General features: G+C 44.3%; 1 protein-coding gene across 2 annotated transcripts in view; it reads left to right on the plus strand.

Annotated features, from left to right (window-relative positions):
• ELP1 (elongator acetyltransferase complex subunit 1) overlaps positions 1-12,592 on the plus strand; it is a 61,592-nt gene that overhangs the window by 3,577 nt on the left and 45,423 nt on the right. Inside the window, exons 2-10 of one of the 2 annotated variants that reach the window (XM_024560164.4) lie at positions 33-194; positions 2,160-2,312; positions 3,614-3,695; positions 4,762-4,842; positions 7,663-7,748; positions 9,576-9,672; positions 9,993-10,083; positions 11,155-11,278; positions 12,205-12,298. In XM_024560164.4, coding sequence (XP_024415932.2) covers positions 45-194; positions 2,160-2,312; positions 3,614-3,695; positions 4,762-4,842; positions 7,663-7,748; positions 9,576-9,672; positions 9,993-10,083; positions 11,155-11,278; positions 12,205-12,298 — 958 coding nt within the window. In that variant the 5' untranslated portion in view covers positions 33-44. Of the gene's footprint in view, positions 1-32; positions 195-2,159; positions 2,313-3,613; positions 3,696-4,761; positions 4,843-7,662; positions 7,749-9,575; positions 9,673-9,992; positions 10,084-11,154; positions 11,279-12,204; positions 12,299-12,592 lie in introns of those variants that run through there. The other variant, XM_071221260.1, reaches the window with a different exon arrangement.

The raw sequence follows: 12,592 nt of genomic DNA on the forward strand, positions 1-12,592 counted from the left end.
TTCATCAAGGGATTTTTGTACTTCTCTTTCAGGAATTCTCCATCATGAGAAATCTGAAGTTACTTCGGACCCTGGAGTTCAGGGACATTCAGGCTCCGGGGAGACCTCAGTGCTTCTCCCTCCGAACTGAACAGGGCACAGTGCTCGTTGGCTCTGAACGCGGACTGCTGGAAGTGGACCCTGCCACCAGAGAAGTGAGTTTCCACGGCGAACTCTAGCACCTGGCATGGCTGTTGACTTGTCTCTTTCTAAACCTGCTTCCGCCGGGTAGTCTTTAAATTCTGCTGAATTCTTATCCTCCTAAACGAGCACTCCCTTTGCTTTGTACTGATGTCATATTAGACATAACTTAAATAGTAACTTACCTTTAACTTTACTACTGTTTTAAATCTGAGTCAACAAAACTCTGACCGTGTATTTCGTGTGGGTGCCCTACTTTTACTCTTTCTACCTTGTACTGTTTGTAACAGTGGTTCTCAACTGGGGCTGTAGTAAAAAATGACTTTTGAAAACTATATTTCAGCCCCCATCCCATACCAGCTAAATCAGGATCTTCACTCCTGAATCCTGAATATATATGTATCTCTCTCTGTCTCTCAAATGGTCTGTCCAGAAAATATCCAGCCATGTACTATGAAAAATAGACATTTATTGAAGAAGATACAAGAAACATTGTACATAGGACAATGATGCTGCCGTCCCCTTCAAAGTAGGTACCTTGGGACCTCACACGGTTCTCCCAGTCGCCATCAGCTGCCCTGTCATAATTTTCTGAATTTCATCAACGGTCTGAAATCTTTTCCCTTTCAAAGGTAATTTTAGTTGTGGGAAAAGCCAGAAGTTGCAGGGCACCAAATCTGGGCTGTAGTGGGGCTGAGTCACCTGGGTGATTTGATGTTTTATCAAAAAACTTTGCATGAGACATCATGCATAAGCAGGTGCGTTGTGATGAAGCTGCCAATCACCAGTTGCCCATAGCTGCGGTCTTCTGAATCACACGAGTAGTTTTGATGGAGGAATGTTCAAGCTTAATGCAAAATTTGATGGAGATTCGTTGCTCTGCCTAGTCATTTTGAATGTGACACCCACACGGTACACATGCTCACTGAACGGCATCTACCACCCCCACTGACTAGTTCAGGGAAGTCATCATTGTTCACGCATGCACATTCCAGCCCACTCTCCTTGGCTGCCAGGTTACATCAATGTCATGCAAACCATTCTTGTTGTGTTAACGATGGTTGGACTTTTTCCGGACAGACTACACACACACACACGCACACACACACACACCGCCACCCCCCCCATATTTTGCTGTGTAAAATGCATAATTTTTGCTCAGATTTTTGAGGGAAAAATAAGGGTGTGCATTATATATGGATAGTACTAATTCTGTATGTAAATGTCTTTAATTCCTTTATTTATGCTTACGTGTTAAAATATAACTCTAGAAAGCAATAACAATATCTGTATGTTCAAAAATAAATGCTAAAATTCTTTTATAATACAAAAAACAAGTATCTCAATGTAAGTAAATAAAAAATTGAATTAAAAAATTAAAATGAAAGTCTTTTCCAGAAAATTTGGGCCCAAAACGTGGGTGCTCATTATACATGGCCAAATATGGTACATATACACAGGGTGGGGCAAAAGTAGGTTTACAGTTGTTTGTATGGAAAATAATACAATAACTAGTAAATAATAATACACGAATAAACCATTTCACATACTCACAACTGTAATCCTCCTTTTGTCCTGCCCTGTGTATATTTGAAAGCTCTTTGGGTTGATTCTAATATTGTCCCCTAATTATATTTTGCTACTAAATGTATTCGAGATGATGACATTCTTAGTCCTTTTCCTCCATACATAGAAATCTTAGGAAATCATAGTTACTGTCTTTGTGTTTTATTGGCAGCTTTTAAGGAGACCAGGCTTCTTGCTTTCATTTTGCATTCGCTCAGCAAAAGGTTCACATTAACTGTTTGTAAAAGATGCTAGGGTTGGAAGAGTTTTCAAATGGAAGTTTGGATTTTAATCTAGAAAAAAATCGTTTTTGAAAGCTTTTATTTTAAAAAGTATTTTACTTCTGGAAATGTTATGAATTGTTCTTGGAAGTGGATTGGCTTAGTTTGCATATGTATCTGTTCTGGTGAAAGGTGAGAAATGAAGTCCCTTTGGTGGCAGAAGGCTTTCTCCCAGAGGACGGGAGCGGCTGCATTGTCGGCATTCAGGACTTGCTGGATCAGGAGTCTGTGTGTGTGGCCACGGCTTCTGGAGACATCATACTTTGCAATCTCAACACACAGCAGGTAAGAGCAAGAGCCCACTGAGGAGGAAACCTCACGCGTCCTCAAACGAGATCTTGTTTTGCACAGAAGTTTAAAAATTCACGAGCTGTAATATTTACGCATTTTGCAAATTAGAGTCTTTGCATTACATATTTATTTACAAAAAATTGTTGGTGTGGCTTTAGCTGTATTTCAGGGTTCTTGTAAAACTCAGTTTTGTCTGCCGCATTTGTTAATCAGAACAATTACATGAAAAAAAAATCCTGGCCATTCTCGAGTGGTATAGCTCACCTCTTACAAAATCTGGCCCTGAGTTATAACCTGTGTTTCTCAGAAAGTCTGGGAAATGTTTATATGGCTTATGTTTTCTGTTATGAATACTGATTAAGTCTCTCATTGATGGCTGACTTCAATACTCTATCACAATGCATATTTTAGGGTTACCAGAGGAGACAGATTTCAGCCAGTAGCCTCTTTCTCTACTCTAGCATGAGGCTGACTTTCTGAATTTCTGTTCTTACCTTCTTAATAGCAAGAGTTTCACACTGTTGTTTGATTCTTCTTAAACTTCTTTGATTACATCCTTTGTTGTAATCTCTTTAACATTGATCGTGCAATAGGAGTTATAATATTACTAATAATATAATAATAGTAGCTGACATTTATTCAGTGTTTACAATATGCCGGGCGCTTTTTTGAGTGCTTTCCATGCAAAATTTTACTTAACCCTCCACTGCGATCTTGGGCGCTAGATTGTGTTCCCATTCTTTAGCGCTGGAGGATGTTGTGGCACAGAGAGCTTAAGTAACTGGGCTGAAGCCCTACCATTAATTATCAGAGGGCATGTGAACCCTGGCGGTCTGAATCTAGCACCTTCGCTTTCAACCATTCCGCTTAGTGCAATAATAAATCTTACTTTCAGTTTACGGTAAGAAATACCAAAGCCATCAAGTACAATTTAAGTAGTATTTCTCGTACTTAAAAAGCAGAGTTTTACTCTCAAAACATTTTATAGCATTTTTTCCCCTGATTACCGAGCTCCTTCAGTCAATTCATCTGATCAGAGGGTGCAGATCCTCCCCATTTGTGGCTTCTCAGTGTCTGCAAGGCAGAATCCATGGTCCTCGTTGTGCTTATAAAGAACACCCTTCACTGTTCCCCACATTCGTTTTAGCCTTTCCCCTTCCCTGTCGTTCCTGTGTTTACTGAGTAAGTTTACATTTATGTGTTTCGTTTTTAACTGCTTTGACTAAGGGTACAGTAAATATTCACTGAGACAGTGGAGTTTTGAAATCTCCCTTGTCTTTCTCCGCCTGTCTCAGCTGGAATGTGTTGGGAGTGTGGCCAGTGGCATCTCCGTCATGAGTTGGAGTCCTGACCAAGAGCTGCTGCTTCTTGCTACAGGTGAGCTCGCCATTGATCCCCATTGACTTTTACAAAACATGGCTCCTGGTAGCTCACAGGACTACATTTCGGGCTGTGTAGGTTTCAGAAATTTTCTTTGAACACTTATACCAGCATTATAATTTAGAGAGGAGGGCTATGTCGACTATCATGTTGCCTTATGTACATAACTAGCTGAGAATAAGCACCACGTCAAGAGCTCTTTTTTTTTTTTTTTTTAAAGAGATTTAAAACATTTTGAATTGCCCGGGGGTGGGGGGGTTCTGCCTACATGTAAAGCTCATCAGTCATTGTCAGGCATTAAGGAGCAAACAATACATAATATTAAAAGAACTCAGAGGGCTTATTCTGAGTCAGGGTCAGTTAGCTAAAGGGCTATAAGACTTTGGAAGACACACTCATTTCAGGCTTGGACCCTTATCAGAAAGTTGAGGACATTCTTAGCAAGCAGGTTTCACAAGATTTTATGTATTCTGTCTTAGGCCTGATCGCCCCAGGGAACTGCCTGTTCCTGCCCAAGGCTGTACAGCTCTCCTGCATTGTTTCAGGCTTAAGTCAGGCAGGGGAAGTGAGGCAGCCCAGAGATTAGGAGGCTTCTTGCAGACAGAATGAGGACTCAGGCTATGTCAAAGCTGAGGGGCGAGGGTCCATCACTCCCTTTTTCTATAGCCCCCTCAAGTCCTTCCCTGAGGGCCCCTTCCTGACACTGCCTGTCTGAGGTCATCCCTCCCTTGAGGAATCTCATCTGTCATTGGCTAACCGGTCATCTGCCTGGGGCCAAGCAGGGTGAAGTAAAAGGGGGCAGAGGTGGAGTCCCTGCCAGGAAGATAAGCTTTGTCTCCTTAGTGGCTTATGGTCCCAAGTTCTCTTACTCAGCTTTAGCCAAGGGGGATTACAGTTTCTGAAACCAGGCAGGGCAGTTCCCGACATTGAATGATTTTTGTCTGCCTAGTTCTGGCTATAAACTCCTCCACACCAGCTCTGTAGCTTCCAGTGCCACTGATACTTATGGAATGGAAAATTTGTTACATGAAAATGAAGTCATTCTTGTTTGTGTCCCTCCAAGGTCAGCAGACCCTGATTATGATGACAAAGGACTTTGAACCAATCATGGAACAGCAAATCCACCAGGATGATTTTGGTGAAAGTGAGTGTAACTTGTTTGAAACATTTTGTGACCTGACGTTCCTCTCGGGTTTGATCATTTTCTTACATTCTAACATCATGTCCTGAACCCGAGGAACTGTGAAGCTTGAACTCCCGTTCATTAAACGTCTGATTGCCCACTTGCTTTAGCACACCCAGATCTTGAAAAGCATACCTCGGGTGCGTCTCAGGTCTGAGAGTTGGCTTTGTCAGTAACCTGGGGAACAGAAATCGGCCTAGGATCGCCTAGATAGTTGTTGCCCCAAACCCGGGAGAGGCATAGGCTGGAGGTTCGATGAGAGGGATTGTGTACTAGCTAGAGTGAGGAGAGCGTTTCTGGGGTAAACTTTGGGGAGAAAACAAGAAAGGCCAGAGAGAAGGCTGATTTTTAGCTTTTGCTGAGGTCTAACCTTGTGCTTCTTGTTCCACCAACTCTGAGAAGTCATTTGGGAAAACTGCTGCTCATTTACTCATTCAAAAGTAGTTTATTTATTCAGTAATAATTTTTGAGGAGGTGTGAACTCGGCAGTGTTGGGTAGTTTGGCTTTTCTATTAGGGAGTCCCATTAGTTCAGTACTTGATATGCAGGCATTAGGGTGGCGTATGGGGAGGGAGTAACGGAGAGGAAAGTCTTCCCAGATGAGGCGACTTGTGCTGAGTCCTAGCTGAACTGGCGTTGGGTGGATGAGGATTAAGGGTTGGGGAGTGGTCCAAGCAAGCAAAAGAAGCCATTCAAGGCCGGGCTGTCTCACAGAAGCCTTGGCACATTGTGGCTCATTCAGACAACTGTGAACACTTGCGCATCGATGGTGCGCAGGACATGAGTGAGAAATGAGATAAAGAGGATGGGTTTTAACTGAGTTTGGTAGGGAATTTGGACACTGAGTTATAGGTGATCAGCCTTTAAAGATCATGAGGATGCAGGACTGACGGAGTGATTGGTGACGAGGGAAGAGGCAGGGCGACCTGGTCCGAGGTAGCTGTAGGAATGCAGGTGAGAGATAAAGAAGGCGGGTGTGGGCCAAAAGAGAGAATAAATTTAGGAAGGATTGGATTCTCGATAAGGATGGGAGCATATGTTTTGGAATTAACTGAGAAACTCTTTTGGAATATATGTGCATGGTTCCTCTCCTGCCGTAACTAGTTGGAGAGGTAACAGTTTAGAAAGTGAAATAAGTCAGCTTGGGTATGTAAGGTGAAGAAGAAAGTTTAATGGGACTGCAGTCAGAAGCCCAGGTGGCGGGAGTAAAGATGCCAGGATGTGAGAGGGAAGGTGGAGGATTCTGTTTCGGGCTTCTTTCAGGTCCATGTGGGATCACCGTGTGAAGCAGGCAGATATCAGGGGCTGAGTCATGGGCATGTGGGAATCTTTACGATCTTGGGAGTGGACGAACTCGCTCAGGGAGCAGCCGTGGTACTGGAAGAGTGTAGACCCAGGGCCGCACTCTGGGGCGTCCAGCCGTGAGGGCAGTCATAAGACAGCACACCTTTGCATAGGAAGGTGCCCTGGGCCCGGCTAATCCCACCGAATTTTTATAACATGCTTAATAGAGGAAACCAAGGGAGCAAGGGAATCCAGGTTAGGGTCTTAATGTCTTAGAAATGTCTTTCTTGGTGCAAAACAATCACTCATGGAGTGGCGAGCAGATATGTTTCCCCTAAGCAGGAAACAGCTTGCTCTGGGGTTGACAGACTTGCTCTGTGAAGGGCGTTGCAGGCCCTGTGGTCTCTGTTGGAACCACGCAACTCTTGTTTTAGTGTGGAAGCAGTTGGAGAGGGCACACAAAGGAGCAGACGCGGCTCTGCTTCAGTGACAGCTGATCTGTCAGAGCAGACGCAGGCCGAGGTTGGCTGATTGCGGTGGTAGCCCCGTCGCGTATTGTCGCGTCCCACTGGAAAAGTTCCCTTGCCTCACTCCTTGGTGCCTTACCTCTCTGTGGAAGCTCTGAGGTAGAAGACCAGGCGTGTGCACGGGATAGCGCTGCTCTTTGCACCAGAAGCAAGGCATGCTCTGAGGGACTACAGTACCTGGGTGTGTCAGTGCAGAGTGGATAGGAAATGGTCATGCTGACCCCTAATTTATGCAGATTATAAACAGCCCACTCCATCGTCATCAGAATCAATGGTGGGAGGGAAGTATTGGGCCCTGGATCTGGCCAGTGCTTTGAGGGGCACCTCTGTAGTACTTGCTTGCAAGTGGGTACCAGCTCCTACCTCCAGGAACAGGGGGCTGCTTTGTTTCAGCAGCTCTGACATCATATTTTATGTAAGGGAAGCATTATGATTTAGGAAGAACCTCAGCCCGGAAGGCAGATGCCCCGTGTCCTAGTTTTGGCCTCTGCTACTTGGGGGGTCTCAGTCTCTGTCTGTGGGAGGGGTTGCATTCCATCTTCTCCTGTCCCTTCCTCCACTAACGGGGAGGTCAGGAACATTTAGTGAATTGGACACTTGTAATTATAATTTTATTCCCAGCTCTTGTTTTATGTCTTGTTATCAGTGGGTATATTGTATAAATTCTCCATGTTTCATTCCTCTTACTTGTTGAGTGGGGTGGGTTGCTGAGTGTCACCAAGGGAATTTAGAATACGTGTGATGGCAGTAAAGCTCTGCCGAAAATTAGGGCATTTCGAAGTCTTCAAAATCACTGTGGCCTGTAGTGTGGAACGTAGGTTTCGTCGACTGCTGGTCCATTTATTGAGGGTCCCAGACCCCAGGTAGTTACCAGTTCCTGACTTATTGAGGACTAGCAGTGAAACTGCCTTCATTTCATTTCCTTTAGCTCACTGGTTGTCTCGCCTGTTCTCAATCACTTGTTCTCTAGGCAAGTTTATCACTGTTGGATGGGGCCAGAAGGAGACCCAGTTCCATGGATCAGAGGGCAGGCAAGCGGCCTTTCAGGTGCAAATGGTAAGGTTGGTCTGGTGGATAAAGAAACGTGATTGGAGCAAGTAAGATTTCTACCACCCACCAGGAGCCCAGGTGTCCAGTTAGAGGCTAATAATGAACAGATGTCTTGTGCTTTAGTGAAGCTGAAGCTGTTTAGAAAACCACGGGGAATGAGTCGTCCTAGAAGGATTTTTTCTTTTTTAATGCCAAGCTGCTTTGTCATTTTTTTCAGTATACAGAATAATTACAACGAATATTCAGTTTTTAAAACTGAATCACAGAAATGTAACACCGAGCGCATCCCTCCCTGGTACATAGGTGGAGCTGCAGTCCTGCATTCACTGTTGACCATCCTCACGCGTGATTCATGCTTTCCCTCCATACGGAGATATCAGACATTCTTTCCGTTTTTCCTCTTGGGTGAAGCTTGTTGTTTTCCTTCTTTCTGGATACATTTGGCAGTGACAGGATTTGTTGATAATAGGTGAGGTACGGGGTGTGAGGGAGCGGAATTGAGGGTGATTCGGAGCCTGGGCAGATGGAAGCAGTGTGTGTGTGTGTTATCTGAAGAAATCTCCGTGGGCTGCCCTTCTAGGATAAAGGAGTTAGTAATACACTGCCCGCCAGTTACGTTTTCCGCCCCTCGTTGTTTATAGCTGCGTTTGGTGTGACTCGCGCTTCATCAGACGGCTTGTGTTCTCTTCCATGGGCAGGCAGTTCCCTTTAGAATCCATCTCCATGGACTGCCAGTGTGTTCCCGTGGTGCACACGCAGTGCACATGCATTGCACACACGGCGCCCATGCCATTCTGACTTGGCCTGTCCCTGGAACGTGATGATGGATGCTCAGGTGGACTTGCCCCAACCCCGCAGGGTTGGCTTCTGCCTTCAAGGCCTTCAGGATTGAGATGCAAGTGACACTGGAAGCCAGCCCTCCTCTTGGGCTGGGAGCACAGAAGTCTGGTGTTTTTGTCATTGCGGCTGCCTTTATGGCCTCTGGCTCAGCTCTGCTGTGCACAGGCGTGAAGCTTACCTGACAGATAGGGCTCTGCTCTCTTAGGTTTAGACAAACAACATTTATTTCCTTGGGTTAGTCACCCGGTGGATTTCTCAGGTCACTTTATTTTTTAATGGAAAGTATTTTCCACTTATTTTCCTTTGTCTGTTTCTTTTTTTCCTTTTTGTTGAATTTATTGGGATGACACTGGTTAACAATTACAGCAGGTTTCAGTGTACGGTTCTGTAATCATCTGTACACTGTGCTGTGTGTTCACCGCCCCAAGTCACGTCTCCGTCCATCGCCATTCATCCCCCCACACCCTCCCCCACCTCCCTCCACCCATCCTCCCTGTTTTTACTAGCTAGATCTGTAGCTCTTTTCTTCTGTTGATTGGAGACTGCTTTTTTTAATGCCCAAAAAATGATTTTTTAAAAAAAGATTTTAGTCATTTATTTTTAGAGGAAAAGGGAGGGAGAAAGAGAGGGAGAGAAACATCAATGTGTGGTTGCCTCTCACACATCCTCTGCTGGGGACCAGGCCCACAACCCAGCCATGTGCCCTGCCTGGGAATCGAACAGGCGACCCTTTGGTTCACAGGCCAGCGCTCAAACTACTAAGCCACACCAGCCAGGGTACGGTTTTTTTTTTTTTTTTTTTTAACTTTTCTTCTCTTTTATTGATGATTTATGGATGTAAGGGTCCTTTTATTAGAAGAATTCCTGAGGTTTCTATGAAGCTGGTGTTCTAGGTAGCTTAAGCCTTGTGTACAAGATTTAATAGCTTGTACCTTGTTTCATTCTGAGCCATTTAAGGCCTCCAGTGACATTTGGCTTTTGTTATCTGTTTAGCTTGAGCCTGCTTTGCCCTGGGATGACCAGAGACCACGAGTTACCTGGCGCGGTGATGGACAGTTTTTTGCTGTGAGTGTTGTTTGCCCAGAGACAGGTATGGAAATAACTTAGAGTTAAGCAAAAAATTTTTATCTTACTAAATTCAGGAAAGCTTTTTCTTTTTCATTGAGGGTTTTTCTGCTGCTTTAGATGTTAATGAATTTAGAGCTAAGATTTCAAAGTGTTCTTTGAGGATGTTTGGTTTAGCTTCCTACCTGTTAGATTCAAATATTTAACCAGATTAATCTAATTGGCTCTGTAAAACAGTTTTTATTAATAAGGGAGGTGTTTGAAAAGTTCTGATTGACAGCATCTGTCATAATGCTTTATATTTGCTTTTTGTCTTTTGTTTTTTCCCCTCTACCTGCTGCACAGGGGCTCGGAAGGTCAGAGTGTGGAACCGAGAGTTTGCTCTGCAGTCAACCAGCGAGCCCGTGGCGGGGCTGGGCCCGGCTCTGGCTTGGAAGTGAGTGGGAGGAGGAATCTTATAAGTCCTTCCTCAGAGTTTCCTGGAACTGGGGTAGGGGTAGTGGTACCTATTGAATCTAGGTGTTTGTGTAACACAAAAAGATAATTACTTTTTTTCATTTGGCTATAAGCCTGTATGTTTCTTTCTTTCTTAGTTCCCCGAAATTTGACTTCCATTTGAATAGTAGATTATGAGCTTCTTCAGTTATCTTCATCATTCCAAGGCCCACAGGTTTTGCACGTTGTAGCAGGGTCTCCATGAAGCCGTTGTACACAACAGAAAAAGGTGCTTTGAAGGGAAGTCGCAGTGGGCGCAGCTCTGTGGGCAGTGTAGCTGTGGAGAGGCCTAGGAAGAGAGAGGGCTTCCTCCCCCTGCCCAAACTCCCACACTGAGGGCATCCGTTTGCCGAGGAACGCGCAGGCTGGATTCAGGCCTGATCTCCCCTCGGCCCAGCCCGCTTGTGCCGGCCACAGCCTGCCTGCGATGCGCGGCTGCCCTGAGGATAGACAAGAGGAAGTCTCTACCCTGTCTCAGCAGCACCTGTCACAAGTGAAGCCACTGGGGCTCTAGGACTTAGACATCTTGTTTCCCACCGGTGTTTGAGTGGCAGTTGGATGACAGAGCACAGAGAAAAATGTGTCTGTATTAAAACCTAGTGACAAATGTAAATGAGGTGATTGAGAAGTCTATAAAAATACCCACCTGAGCATGGAATATTGGCTGCGTTACCTCCTTGAAGGAGAAATAGGTTATGGTTCGATAAGACGTTATAATGGAATGGTTGAAATAAAGTATTGGTTTTTGAACAAGTCACCCAGGTGCAATGTAATCTGAGACTTTGTGCAGATTAGGCAAAGGCCCTCTTTCCTCTGGACATGTCTAGTCACCAGGAGACACATGGAATTTAAAACTTCTTTGGGTTTTTTTTCCTTTTCTTCTTCTTCTTCTTCTTCTTCTTCTTTTTTTTTTTTTTGTCTTTGCTGAAAAAATCATTTCTCCTCATTTTACCTTGTCTTAAGCCAGCTGGATACCCTGGGGGGGCCCCTGACACTCTGGGTCTGCTTGCAGGCCCTCCGGCAGCTTGATCGCATCCACGCAGGACAGACCCAACCAGCAGGACGTTGTGTTTTTTGAGAAAAACGGACTTCTCCACGGACAGTTCCCCCTTCCTTTCATCAAAGACGAGGTTAAGGTAGGTGTCTGAGTTGTTCCACCATCAGATTCAGAGGTCGTTACACGGCTGTAGAGAAGGCGTGTATTTGATGTGGGTGTGTAAACAGAAGCTCCGGTGTAGATAGTAATAAAAATAGTTGCTACTTAGAACTGAGTTTTTTTCCCTTTAAAAAAAAAAGCAATTTTTGTCCTTAGAGATTGCTAAAGAACAAATGGCATTTCTTTCCCACCCTAAATAAAACATAGACAGGAAAAAGAAATGTTAGTTTTTATAGTTTGTTTTGACAAAAGTATGATTCCAGTAATAAATATGTTTCTCACTCATAACACTTCAACCTTAAGCAGCTTGTGTACTGTTAGGATCTTTGTCGGAGCAGATAACACATCAAATGGTAATCTTAAATACGCGGAAAGTTGACGGGCGGTTCACGAACTCCCTGGTACCTATTATTCCTAAGATACCAACATTTTGCAGAGTTACTTTTATCTGTCCACCACTCTGGCCTACACACACAAACACACGTACACACATTTTTATTTTCTAGGTTTCTTTTAAATTCTAGAAAGTGTGTTTTTAACATTCATTTCCAACAGTTAAGAACACTTTTATTTAAATAATCACAATTACATTATCATCACATTTTGCAAAATTAGTAATCACTCCTTAGTGTTATCTAATACCCACTCCATATTAAAATGTCCTTGGCTGTCTAAAATGTCGCCTTGCATTTGGTGGTTAGGTCTAAGCATAATGCATTTTGAAAGGCCTCTGCAATCACACATCACACAGACTTGTGTAAGGACGCCGTAGGTTAATAACTTACAGCTGGGGTCAGCTCCAGTCGTGGGACGGCTTCATTGTGAGAACAGGGAATTCGGCTGACGGAAAGACTTTGAAGTAAACACGTAGGTGAAGGACAGTGACAGGTCTCTTTTCCCTGTTAGGTAAATGACCTGTTCTGGAATGCAGATTCCACTGTGCTTGCAGTTTGGTTGGAAGACCTGCAGAGGGAAGAAAATTCCGCTCTAAAAACCTATGGTAAGACAGCTGCATCATCTCAGCCTTTTGTCCCGTAAGATGAAGTTCAAAGTAGAAGATGTGGTGTTGCCCTTACCCCTTGTCCTCAGTCCTGTAGTGGAATCTGAGATGGGAAGTGCTTAGGTTTTGGTTACTGATGATTTCAGTCACGTATCAGGCAGGGGTCTGTAGAGAAACAGAACCAGGGCAGGCCAGAGCAGGCTGGAAATTCAGGTAGGAGTCGACATTTCAGTCTTGTCTGAAATTTATAGGACAGTCCTGCGTCTGCATGACAGGCAGGGGGCGACATTCCAC

The sequence above is a fragment of the Desmodus rotundus genome, chromosome 1 (genome assembly GCF_022682495.2).
Source record: "Desmodus rotundus isolate HL8 chromosome 1, HLdesRot8A.1, whole genome shotgun sequence".
NCBI classification, from domain to species: Eukaryota; Metazoa; Chordata; class Mammalia; order Chiroptera; family Phyllostomidae; genus Desmodus; species Desmodus rotundus.